General features: G+C 37.7%; 1 protein-coding gene across 14 annotated transcripts in view; it reads right to left on the bottom strand.

Moving 5' to 3' along the window:
* The window catches only part of dnmt3bb.1 (DNA (cytosine-5-)-methyltransferase 3 beta, duplicate b.1), a 333238-nt gene that overhangs the window by 44108 nt on the left and 276003 nt on the right, over positions 1-13127 (bottom strand). For all 14 annotated transcript variants that reach the window (XM_069883973.1, XM_069883974.1, XM_069883976.1 and 11 more), the window contains 5 exons: positions 11289-11430; positions 9082-9207; positions 8955-8999; positions 3345-3424; positions 989-1101 (listed from right to left, as the gene is read on the bottom strand). In XM_069883973.1, the coding sequence (XP_069740074.1) occupies positions 989-1101; positions 3345-3424; positions 8955-8999; positions 9082-9207; positions 11289-11430 (506 nt within the window). The remainder of the gene's footprint in view (positions 1-988; positions 1102-3344; positions 3425-8954; positions 9000-9081; positions 9208-11288; positions 11431-13127) is intronic.

The following is a 13127-nucleotide window of genomic DNA, read 5'->3' as shown; positions in this document are numbered from 1 at the left end:
ATTTTTTTAAACAAATTTTCGATCGTATGTGTGGATGGATGTGAGTCACATAGGTCGCAAGTCGGGGAGTACCTGTATTGTGACCCACAATCAAAGTACAATAGATGATGAAAGAGTGGATTAAAAATAGAAAAGACTGGATATGCTCAGCAGATCAGACAGCATCTGTGGAGAGTGAATCTGTCAATGGTTTAAATTAAAATCCTTTCATAAGATTAGGGATACGTGTGAAATAATTTTGTGTTGCCAAGAGAGGAGGGTACAAAAAGAGATCGAATAACCCAACTGATGGTGGGTTTAAAGGCCAACAAATAACAATAAAGGCTGGAAGGTATGGCTGGGAAGGAGTGAACATGAGGAGATAAAATAAATAAATCTGAAATATTCCAAGAGGAGAGAGGAAATAATGTTAGAAAGGGAACACAAGGCTATTATAATTGGATGCTCTGACATTGCTAAATTAATCTGTGATGTATCACTTTGGAAAATGTGTTGTTCCTTAAACTTATATTAGCTTTGGTAGAATAATGTAGATTGGAGAGATCAGATTGGGAGTGGATAGGGCAATAAAGGTGACAAGCAATTGAATGCTCAGCCTTGTGGACTGAACGGAGGTGCTCTGCAAAGCCAATCTGCACTTGGTGTAGAGATAATATTGTGAATCATGCCTGATAATAAAACCATGGGAAAGATATTTTTGGGGCAATAGATTCAAAATGATTAATCAGTAGTCAAGGTTAGGTGTAAAATTCAGTTTGAACTTCCTCAACAATACAACTAGTCAAACTTCTTTGGGTCACAACATTCCTTTGATTCAATACTGGGCGAAAAAAATGCATTTCAGAGATCAAGGGCCACTTAAATCACTTATCAAATCAGTTAGTGTAACTGTGATCAAGGAAATAGCTACTGCAAAAATTATCTCAAATATGTGAAACTGATGAAAATCCATAAAACACAATTTCAGAGCTTGTACTGTGGCCATTACCTGCAGCAGTTTGCATTCCCACACAATAACACCTCTCGACCACCACAGCACACTGTACAATACGACTGGTAACCATCATCGTCATACATGTATGAAGTCTCCAGATAGATATCCTGCAACATACCAATTTATAATTACGATACTGTGGATCATATCCTGTGGAAAATACATCTTCGAAAAAGGAAATTATTTTAATAAGTCACTTATACTGATAATTGAACATGGCTATCACTGGTGAGGACATTATTTGTGTCCATCCCAGCTACCTTGTTAAGGTGATGGTGAGCTCTCATGTTAAACAGTACAGTCTTCATGGTAACAGGATTCAACAATGCTATTGAAGAAGCTCTGCAAAAGAATGAAAGAACACAATCCACATATTTCCAAGTCAAAATTATATATGATTTAGGGGATAACTCCTCATGGCTTGCTGGGCTTGTTAATTTCAAGATCTTGGCAAGCTGTTGTGTTGCATTTTGCCCATGATACCAGTCGAAGCAGATGTATTTCTAAGTCCTCCTAAGGACACCCTACTGTCATGGCATATAATCTACAGCAAAAAAAAGTTCCAGAAAATATGGAAAAAGTACCAGACATTATTTCTCTGTTTGGGTCTTTGCTCCATTATTTCCCTTGCAGAATTAAGGGAATAACTACTTGTATTAATGCCATTATCAACAGGAAGATCAACATCATTGAATTTATACCACAATTCACTTACACATAGACAGTTCTGGAATGGTGCTACTATGATGTCTGTTTGGAATAAAGACAGGCAAATTATACCAATGTCACTATCCCAATATTTCATAAATATTTAAGATTATTCTCACCATTTACCTCAGTTAAAAAAACTCACTGGAGGAACTCAGCATGTTGTGCAGTATTAGTGGGAGAAGAACAGTCAATGTTTCAAGCTGGAACTCTTCATCAGGACAGACTTGGTGAAGGACTCCAACCAAACATTGATCATCTTCCACTGACCACATCCAGCAAATTGTTTGTTGTTTTAAATTTCAACATCTGCAATCTCTTGTGTGTCCCTAATTATTTTAGTGATTATGTTCAAAGTAAATCAGGCAATTTAAAATAGAAAATGCTGTCTTTTGGAGTTGAATTCAGTTTGGTAAGTTATGCTTTTTTGGGCAAACAGTTGTACAGGGTGAAGAGAATCTGGATCAAGTTTCGTTGGCCCAGTATTAGCAACCAGAATTCCATTTGTGATCTTCCCACATCCTTAATGATCTGATCAGGATGTGGAGCATCTTTTTAACTAGCCCAAAACACTCTTGTTCTAATGACTTGGTCTAAGTAACAACAGAGCCTCCAAGGTCCTGCCCCTGAAACCCCTTAAAGTTTTGACGGTAAACGAAACGCCTATAACCAGCTGTCAAAATAGTGAAGGTAATTTAACAATATAAATTCTGGAAACTAGATTCGGATCAATCAATCAATCAATTTATTTATTTAATTGGTCTGGTGTTCTTGTTTGGCCACATGCGTTTATATGTTCCACCCATGTTGCTGTTTCAAGCAAAGCACAAGCTAAATTCAACCCATTTATTTCAAAGCAGTGAAATACAAATCGACTTTGTAATTCTAATAATAATGATGAATGATGGACTCTGTTAGATATTGTTTGAGGGTAGATTACATCTTCAATTGTATGCTTAGTTGTAAACAAATAAATATGATTATTTAATTCTTCAGCTATTAAAATTTTACTTCAACAGGAATTCATTGATAACCATGTGCACTGACAATGCCGTAATAAATACACTGGAATTAAATATTTTCCATGACCACCTAGCCAATAAAACAGTGTAATGGATTACCTGCCTATTTGGAACCATCTGAATTTCATTCCATCAGTTTGAACCTGCCTGCTTTTCATATGGGCGAAGAGCCGACTTTACCCTATTGTGTCTTTTGCTGAGCAAATAGCAATATCATCTTCCAGAATTTTCTGTGATGAGTAATGTACTCCAACCAGTGTGTTAATATGAAACACAAAAATCTGTAGATGCTGTGATTGTAGTAAAAACACAGAAATGCTGGAGGAACTCAGCAGGTCTCACAGCATGCAAAGGAGGTAAAGATATATAACCAACATTTTGGGCCCTTCTTCAAGGTGCTAAAATAGCTCATGGTACAGGATTAGATCAAAGAATGATAACTTATTCTTAGAAATAATGTTTGCCTTCAAGAAACTTGCTGGTGAAAATCAAATGTAAGCATATTATTTCCCTGATCAATGCACATGACTGGCACAAGGATTACATTAATCATTCAGCTGTGTTCTGTATCAACCATAGCTTATTCCAATTGTGTACTTTCAAAAAGTACATACACTCACCTTGCAAATAGAACACAGACCACCTTCAAACAGTGGATGGAAAGTGCCGACTCTAATGCTGCCACAAGCAAGACAAAATTCTAATCAAAAGGAAGGATATGTATTAGACCATTTATCACTAATACAATCATACTTAGTTTAATTTAGTAGGTATTTAATAGAGGCTGAAAGATATTGTCACAAGACCTAAGAGCAGAATTAAGTAAGTTGGCCCATTGAATATGCTCCACCATTCAAATCATTTATTACATAAAGGTAATAAAAATCCTTTCATTATGGATAGCAACACTCAGCATCTATAGCGGTCCTTCACCAGTCTGATCAAGTGAGCATCAAGTACAACCCGATGAATCTCAACCAGATATTAAATAAAATAACAGAAAACAATATACCAAAGAATCCAGAGATCTTTCTCCTAAGTAACATAAAAAATAAAGAATTTGGAATTGACTTGGAAGATGCACAAAAAAGATTTGTTAAGATAGCCCCAGCCGTAGCAAAAAAATGTATTATGTCAACCTGGAAATTGGAAGATAATTTGAAAATACAACAATGGTATATAGAAATGAATAAATGTATTCCATTAGAAAAAATAACATATAGTTTAAGAAATAATATTGAAATATTCGAACAAGTATGGGAGCCTTACATTAAATACAATAGCGAAAACCTACCGGGGACAAACATTACCTAAGTTGATGGAAGGAGAAGGAAAGAAAAGAATGGACTCTGTAGAATTTCTGGTGTATTTTTGTTGAATGACAACATTGTCTGACTGAATTAATGCAACCTAGATTGTATACCTAAAATGGATGAGGGGGGGGGGTGGGGGGTGGCTTGGGAGGAGGGAGGGGGGGGGGGGGGGAGAAAAGGTCACTGTAAATGTGTGAAAAAGAAAAAGTGTATATCATGGCTATTGTGATTTATGGTGTGAAAAATTAAAAATTAAAAAAAAAGTACAACCCGATGAAACAGCACTCTCTGGCCCTCAGTGGAAAACACAACCAAGATACACACAGACATGACACACAGACAGAGAAATGGAATGTATCCACAGTACCTATATAGAAATATTAAAATAAATAAATAATATCGCTTTTTATTACATAAATAGCAGAGTCATGGATGGTTTGTATGAGCAGTTATTTGAGGTCATTTTACCCCAATCCATCCGTGAGAAAATCAACAGGATCATATTGTCCTGTTTATTTGCACTCAATTTGACTCCACTGACAGTTAAAATTACATGTTGCTTTTACAGTTCTTCCATCAAGAAGCAGGGATAACTCCAAAATCACAGTACTCCTCAGCACCAGGCTGTACATCCACCAAAAATAAATAACTGACTTTCTTTGCATGGATGAACAATTTTGGTCTATTTAGAACCAGGTTGTGTAAATGCATTTAATTTTAGTTTCTGTTCAAAAAGTCTTTGAACTTTATTTTGTTTTTATTGGTTTATGAATTAAAAGAAAAATGTGATTCAGTCTTTAGAAAACTGGGATTATGCAGTAATGAAATTAGCAGCCTAATGTCAGTTTGTCAGATCTAGTTACTTGCCATCATTCACCACAGGTTATAAATTATTTGTTTTCCTAGTCAAATTATACTAATGTCACTATCCCAAAGTTCTCTCTGATCTTTGCTATGTTTACATTTTCATAATCAGTGATCACCTGTATTACTAATCCCAGGTCCATTAAGCATTTCAAGCTTTTCGACATTTACCAGGATATTTCCGAGCGAAAAAGGGTGAGAGGTGACCTTGAGGTCCACAAGATTATGAGAGGCACAGATAAGGTCGACAACTAGCACCTTTTTCCCAGGGTGGGAGTAGCAAACTCCAGAGGACATCTATACAAAGGGAAGGGAGAAAGGTTTAGGGGAGTCGTCAGGATTAAGGTTTTTGGATGCCTGGAATGCATTGCTAGGGTTGGTAGTGAAGGCTGGAACAAAATGGGCAATTAAGAAACTCTTAGATAGGCAGTTTGGATGAAAGAAAAATAGAGGGATATAAGGTAGAGAGGGTTTAGTTTTTTTTGGAAGGTATATATGAGTTGGCACAACATTATGGGCTGAAGGGCCTGAACTGTACTCTAATGTTCTATATTTGTGTTGGTTACATCATTCTCTTCCTGGACACACAATTGGAGGAACCAGAATAAAGATCTCAACAGGGTAAAGGCGGGAACAGCTTCTTCCAAGAATAATAGCAGTAATAATCAGTAATTAAAAACTTACATGTGGTTTGGTAAGTAAGAGTGTGGCTTTTTTTCTTAAGGCAAGAACTGCTCAAGATTTCAGTCTTAGACTTCATTAACTCACTAATACTGTCCATATGTATTGAATACATTGTCCATAGGTATAAAGAATCCTCCATTTAGTCATATTGAACGGAAAGCTGATTCTTTGACATTACTCAACTGCTGAGTGCTCATCTCTAGGAACACTTCAAAGAGGAACCCTTAAAAAATTGGATTTGTTCTTGTTGAATGTTCTATTCCTCCATGAAATTACTTTCATTAACTTCAACGTCCCCTCCCACTTCTGATAGTGTATCAGGCAATTTGACCTTCAACCATTTGCTTGCTCAAAAAACAGGCGCAGTTTGAAGTCTATTATCTTGTAGTTAATATCATAACAGCTTCAGAGAATTGGAGTAATAGCATCTTATTCATATCATGAGACCTTCAGTGCAAGTACAGCACTCAATGCCTTGCAGGAATTCCATAAATTAAACGTGTCAAGCCTAAATCATTCGGCTCAAAATTTCAATTAATCCGTTATATCACCAAATGATGACTTCACTGGTCTTAATAATAAATCTAGTACATTACCATAAGAGTAGGCAGTTTTAACGGTCACGAGTATCATGCGATAATGATGGAAAAGCATGTGCATTTCTCATCATTACACAATGAAACAGAAACCTAAGGAACTCCTCACAAATATAGATTTCTGTAATATGGAAATAGTAAAATTCTATTCAATCTTTTTATAACTTCACAGGATAAGCTATTAGTTTCATAAACTGGCATGATTTTAAGCTCTTTACAAAATAAACCATGCACACAGTACAAGAGAACTAAAAAAGCTTGAAACTATCTAGCCCGAAAAGGTCAGATGCATGTTGTAATTTCTTCACATGAATATTTCATATTATGATGGATTTTTTTTCTTTTGTTGCAAATTTGGTTCCATAGTAAACTATTCCATAAATTGTTGAGACAAGAAGCTGAATAAACTTTATATCTGGCCTACAGATGGTGCCTCCAGCATGTACCCATTCATTTCAATATGGTTGTCGATCTTCAGATGAAAGATAAATGAAGTTTTGCTTATTTTCCTTTCTTCCACTGCATAATCATGTTTAACTTAATTAACAGTAGCTTCAGGATTTTAAATTATGATTTTGATAATCCTTCTTCATTCATTCTTTCCACATGTCTCTGATCACTACATACAGTACACTTGGGAACAATCAAAAAGCCTTCCACAATACAAGTTGTCAGAAAATCCTTGGGGCAGTCTGTAAGCAGGACCTTAACTTCCACTACTTGTGACCTTACTGCTGTACCTCTTGGAATGACTGGACACTGACAGTTACATAGCTGTAAAAATTCAACGTGGTCACAGTGATTGGCCCAGGATCAATGACATCCAGAATAATGTCTCATTGCATTCAGCTTAAAATATGTGTTCATTATAAACGTTGTTTAATACTTCTGGAGAGCAAGGCCTAATATTTCACCAATAAGAGCATATTCGGAACTACCATTTTATTTGAGTAAATTGCCGTTTCCAGTTGCTGGAATTTATCTATGCTATAATCAATATCATAGTCATCGACAAAATACTAAAAATTAAAATGTTCCCCATGTAACTGTGAAATGATTCACAGGGCAGCACAGTGGACCTTCTCCTTCATAGTTCCTGCAACGTAAGGGTTCAGTCCAGGCAGACGCAGCATGGTTTTAGAAAGGGAAGATCTTGTTTGACAAACTTGTTAGGATTCTTTGAGGATATAATGGGTGCGGTGGATAGAGGGGAACAGGTTGATGTTGTATATTTGGATTTCCAGAAAGCGTTTGATAAGGTGCCGCACAAGAGACTTATCAGTAAGTTACAGGAAAGTGGAGTCCAGGGAAGTATATTGGCCTGGATTGAAAATTGGTTGTCTGACAGGAGGCAGAGAGTCGGGATAAATGAGAGTTTTTCAGGTTGGCAGAGAGTGGTAAGTGGGGTGCCTCAGGGGTCAGTGTTAGGCCCACAACTGTTCATTATTTACATTGATGACTTGGAGGAGGGGACAAAATGTGGTGTAGCCAAGTTTGCGGATGACACCAAATTGAGTGGAAGAGCAAATTGTAATGAGGATGTGGAGAGTCTGCAGAGGGATATAGTTAAGCTGGATGAGTGGGCAAAGGTCTGGCAGATGGAGTACAATGTTAGTAAGTGTGAGGTTATCCACTTTGGCAAGAAAAATAAAAGAGCTGAATATTATTTAAAGGGTGAAAAACTACAGCATGCTGTCGTGCAGAGGGACTTGGGAGTGCTTGTGCATGAATCGCAAAAAGTTAGGTTGCAGATGCAGCAGGTTATTAAGGTTATTAAGAAGGCAAATGGAATGTTGGCCTTCATCGCTAGAGGAATTGAATTCAGGAGTAGGGAGGTAATGTTGCAACTGTATAAGGTACTGGTGAGACCGCACCTGGAGTACTGTGTCCAGTTCTGGTCTCCATATTTGAGGAAGGATATACTGGCTTTGGAGACGGTCCAGAAGAGGTTTACTAAGTTGATCCCTGGGATGAAGGGGTTGACTTATGATGAAAGATTAAATCGTCTAGGATTGTATTCGCTCGAGTTAGGAGAATGAGAGGAGATCTTATAGAAACATATAGGATTATGAAGGGTATGGATAGGATAGATGTAGGAAGGTTTTTTGAGATGGCCAGGGAAACTAAAATGAGAAGACACAGTCTCAAGATTCGAGGGAGTAGATTTAGGACAGAGATGAGGAAAAATAGTTTTTCCCAGAGAGTAGTGAATGTTTGGAATTCTCTAACCAGGGAAGTGGTTGAGGCTGCCTCATTAAACATATTTAAAATTCGGTTAGATAAATTTTTACATGACAGAGGAATTAGGGGATATGGGGAGAAGGCAGGTAGGTGGAGTTAGGTCATAAATTAGATCAGCCATGATTGTATTGAATGGCGGAGCAGGCTCGATGGGTCATTTTTGTCCTACTCCTGTTCCTACTTCCTATGTTCAATTCTGATCTCCAGTAGTGTCTGTATAGAGTCTGGATGTTTTCCCTAAGATCACATGGTTTTCTCCCATTGCTCTATGTACATGCAGGCTGGTAACTTAATTGGCCACTGCAATTTACCTCTAGTGTATAGGCTAGTGGTAGAATCTAGGGAAAGCTGATTGGAACATGGGGAGGATAAAAATGGCTTAGTGTAAATGGATACTTTGTGCTGGTGCAGGGATGATGGGCCGAAATGTCTGTTCTGTTTTGTACAACTTTCCTGTTCAACTAAATCCACACAATTGCAATGAAAAGGAAAATGTTGCATCAGTTTAAAGGTAATAAAAGACAAACATTACCTTCAATACTTTTATTATTTGATGTAACTTGAAAGAAAATTTTTTCTGTAAGAAATTTAAAAAAAGAAATTTGTGAGTAGTTAAGTGCATTGAACAAATTGACTGATAATAGCAAAATATTCTTTACCTCTTCCTCGGTGTTCTTCTTCAGTCCCTTCTTTGCTTTTATAAAAATTTGTCTTCTGTTTTTTAGTAGGAGGATAGTATTCAGGGACAAAGACTTCAACAGGAGTTCCACCTCCAGTATCATTATCTGACAAATTATTGAAAAGTTAATATGAAAGAATTATATTTGTTGTCCAAATAAATAAATTTTAACCATATATGTAAACATTGAAGTTTGTAATTTATGTTCATTATTAACTACTGATTATTGTATTGAAACACATGAAGGTAAATATTTGAGATGTACAGTATATAGGTTAGGGGACCTGTCTAAGTGTTTAAAGGGGAAAAAAAGCCCATTCTGCTTGATTCTGCCTCCTTCAATGGCATAACTATACTAAAATTTTACAAGTGTAAGGTAAAACATCATGAGATGGGAATGTGTAGGGAGTTACCCTGTACAGGGCTGTAACAAGAAGGGGAGGTGTCCTTGTACTCCTGTTAGGTAAAACATCATGAGATGGGAATGTGCAAGGCTGTAACAAGATGTGAATGCATCCTTGTACTTACAAGATAAGAGAGACATTGATGGATTGAGAGGCAGGAAGCTAGCAGGGAAAGGATAGCAACAGTTTTAGTCATTGGACAAGTAATGATATGATGATGTTCTAAGCACATATCCAAGGGTATAAAAAATCACCATTTTGCTGATAACGGCAGAATGTATTCTCCGACTAACATGGTTAGTCGCAAGTGTTACAATCCGGTAATAAAGAACAAAGAACCCTGATTTCGACTCAGCCTGGTGTTTGTCTCACTCATTCATGAACAAAGCAGACCTAACACAAGTCAGAGTTGCTACTGCTACAAGCCTCACTTGTTCAATAGAATAATTATGTTGCAGCTCCAAATGAATCAGTAACTGACTCAGAAAATCAAAAAGGACATTGATCAATTTTCACTTGTAACTCTTCAATCAATCCTCATGAGCTATACCAGGTAACTTGAACATCATTTTTGTTAGTATGGGTGACTAATACTGGAAGTAGCAACTTTTGATGATCACAGACAAGAACACATTTTTTGGACTATTATCACAGATTTATTAAAAACATGAATACTTTCCATCAGTGATCAATGCCATATAAATAAATATTTTTTGAATACAAAACCAAGAGAAGAATAGATCGGGCTATTGTAGTCTTTTGCCCAGAGTAGGGGAATCTGTAACCACAGAACGTAGGTTTCAGGAATGGGGTGGGGGGGCAGGTGGAAGAGATTTGACAGGAACCTGAGGGCTAACTTTCTGACACATAGCATAGTGAGTGTATGGAATGAGCTGCCAGAGGAAGTGGTTGAGGCAACTATTACTACTGCACCATTTAAGAAAAAAATTAGACTGATACAAGAATTGAAGAAATTTAGAGTGATATGAATCTAGCAGAGGTAGGTGGGGCAAATGTGGGTAGGACATTTTGATCAACATGGGCAAGTGGGCTGAAGGGCCTGTTTCCATGCTCTATGACGAAAGACTGCGTAAAAGGCTATTTAACTCTCAAGCACTAATATTGCTTTATAGGTGTTCAAAAGTCATGTGGTTTGTTACCTGAGACCCCAAAGTTGAAAAGCTTAGGATGTAATGCCATTCATTGGGTTCTACAAGGCAACTAGGTATCGGGACCAGGATTTGAGGAGGTGCTAAAGGCAAGAAGAGCTCCCAAAGAAGAGTTAGGTGCTGAAAGCTTCCTCATTGTATTGGAAGTTCAGATCTGGCAGCTGGGTTATGCTAATGGATGGAAGAGGAGGCAACTGCAGGAGTGCTGGAGGCAAATGTATGGTCATCGGTGTCTCTGCTTCTCTTTCTCTGATTGCTGGGGGAGGCAGATAATGCTACTGAAACCTCTATGGGACTTAAGGCAGGCAAAAGTTGACACATTTTGTTTATTATTACATTTTGTGTATTAGTACATGACAATAAAGGAATCTGTATCTAACGAGCATGCCTCAAACTTCACAATTTTACATTGGGCTCAAACAACTTTTAAAATTTGCATTTTCTTTTTGTATCAATTTTTTCTTCAGACAAATAGTGCATGTCTTTTAAATCAGCTTCCAGTTAAATATTGAGAAACATAATAATAAAAAATTAACTTGTTTTATTTGTTATTGCAGATGGCCTACATCATCATTATCATTACACTGTAGAAATGACAAAGATTTCATCATTACCTGTATTTTGTTTGGGCTTAATTCCTTCATAACCTTTTGGTTGGAAACCTCCAAATGCCCAGTCAAGCATTGGCTTAATTTGTTCCTCTAAAGTGCCTCGGTCATTCGAAGGGAATGGCATTCCAGATCTGCTACTGGCAATCTATAAGAATTGATAAGATATATCAGACACAAAATAAATGTTCACCCTTATGCCAAAGTAACAAAAAGATAACCATTTACAGTTGTATCAAAAGAATTTGAGCAATATGATTTGTTAGAGAACACAAAAATGGAATGACACAGACTTGATGGCCTCATTCAGTGCTGAACTAACCTGTAATTTCTATAAAATCCTGAATAGACAGAACTTATGTTAGACTGCAGCCTTCAGACTGATTAGGAATGCAGTACAGATCAAGTACCCTGTATCCAAAGTTCCAAAAAGATCCAAACACCGAACATTTTTTCGTGCCAACATGATATCCCAAGTTGAAAAAAATTCACCACCTGACTTTCCCAAGTGGGCTCTGACGCTCTGTTGGCGTCAGTTTGGTAACAACAGACCTCTGTGGTACAAAATGAAATCTTTGCTCCTGGCCAGGAAGATGCCAAATGGAGCTGGGTTCAAGCTTTCAGTATCGGCAGCAGCTGCAGTTGGCGACAGCAACTCCATTCTCAACATTGAAAAAGTTCCCTCGGGCTCCCGGGCAGGAGTAGGAACCTCGGCCTCCCGGACTCAAGTGGGGACTGTAGTCGGGAACTGGTGGTGGGGAGGTGTCGGGACGGGCGACTGTGATGGGGATGTGTCGGGGACTGGCTGTGGCGGTGGGAAGGCATCGGGATCAACAGCAGAAACATTTGAAAAAGCCATTGAGGAGAATTTCTAGTGTTTGGTGCTGCTTTTATCTTCTTTTGTAAGAAGAGATCAAGTTTTGTTAGGTAAGTACTAAACATTATTTCATGTGAATTTTCCACTTGTGGTATCATATCAGTGCTCAAAAACCTGACCGTTGTTTGTTTTGTTGAACCGCTGATACAGGTATTCTGCTGATGCTACTGAACTGCTTGGTTCAATTGTTCTGAAAACCAAAATAAAACCCCAGAAGCCGAAAAACATCTGGTCCCAAGAGTTTCGGATATGATGTACTTGACCTTTAGAGATAAATGGAACAATGGCCAATTTCTCATATTCCCAATTTATCCCACAGCATTAAAAAAAGATGTTTCAGCCTGAATTCAGGTTTCTTGCTCCTAATTCCCCCATCAATGCTTATTGTCCCATTCATTAGGTTACTTTATTCTCTAAAAAGTCTCTGATCGAAAAGAATGTATCGACTTCATGTGGATGTTGCATGATCTGCTGAGTTTCTCCAGCACTTTTGCATTATGCACTAAACCCCAGCATCTGCAGATTTTCTTGTTTAACTCTTACATCACTATTCATAACTGGAGACAAGAGACTGCAGGTTCTGGAATCTAGGACAAAAAAAGAAAGATCCGCTGGAGGAATTCTGTGGGTTGAGCAGCATCAGTGGGAGAACGAGAATTGTCGATGTTTCACGTTGGGTCCCTTCGTCAAGACCCAAAACATCTCCCACTGATGCTGTTCAATCCACTGAGTTCCTCCAGCAGATTGCTTTTTGTCCCAGATTTCAGCATCTTATGTCCCCAGTTTACTACTTCACAGTGAAGTCTCTTCAAGGCATGCTGACTTTGAAGACATTTTTCTCCAGCCATTATGAAGGGTTCTGACCCAAAATGCCAACAATTCTTTTTCACCCATTGAAGCTGGCTTGATCTGCTGAATTGCTCCAGTAGTTTGTTTTTATGATCATTGATCACTTATTTGCAACATTA

This window comes from Narcine bancroftii, chromosome 6, assembly GCF_036971445.1.
Source record: "Narcine bancroftii isolate sNarBan1 chromosome 6, sNarBan1.hap1, whole genome shotgun sequence".
Taxonomy (NCBI): Eukaryota; Metazoa; Chordata; class Chondrichthyes; order Torpediniformes; family Narcinidae; genus Narcine; species Narcine bancroftii.
This window is presented reverse-complemented; position numbering and strand designations above follow the sequence as displayed.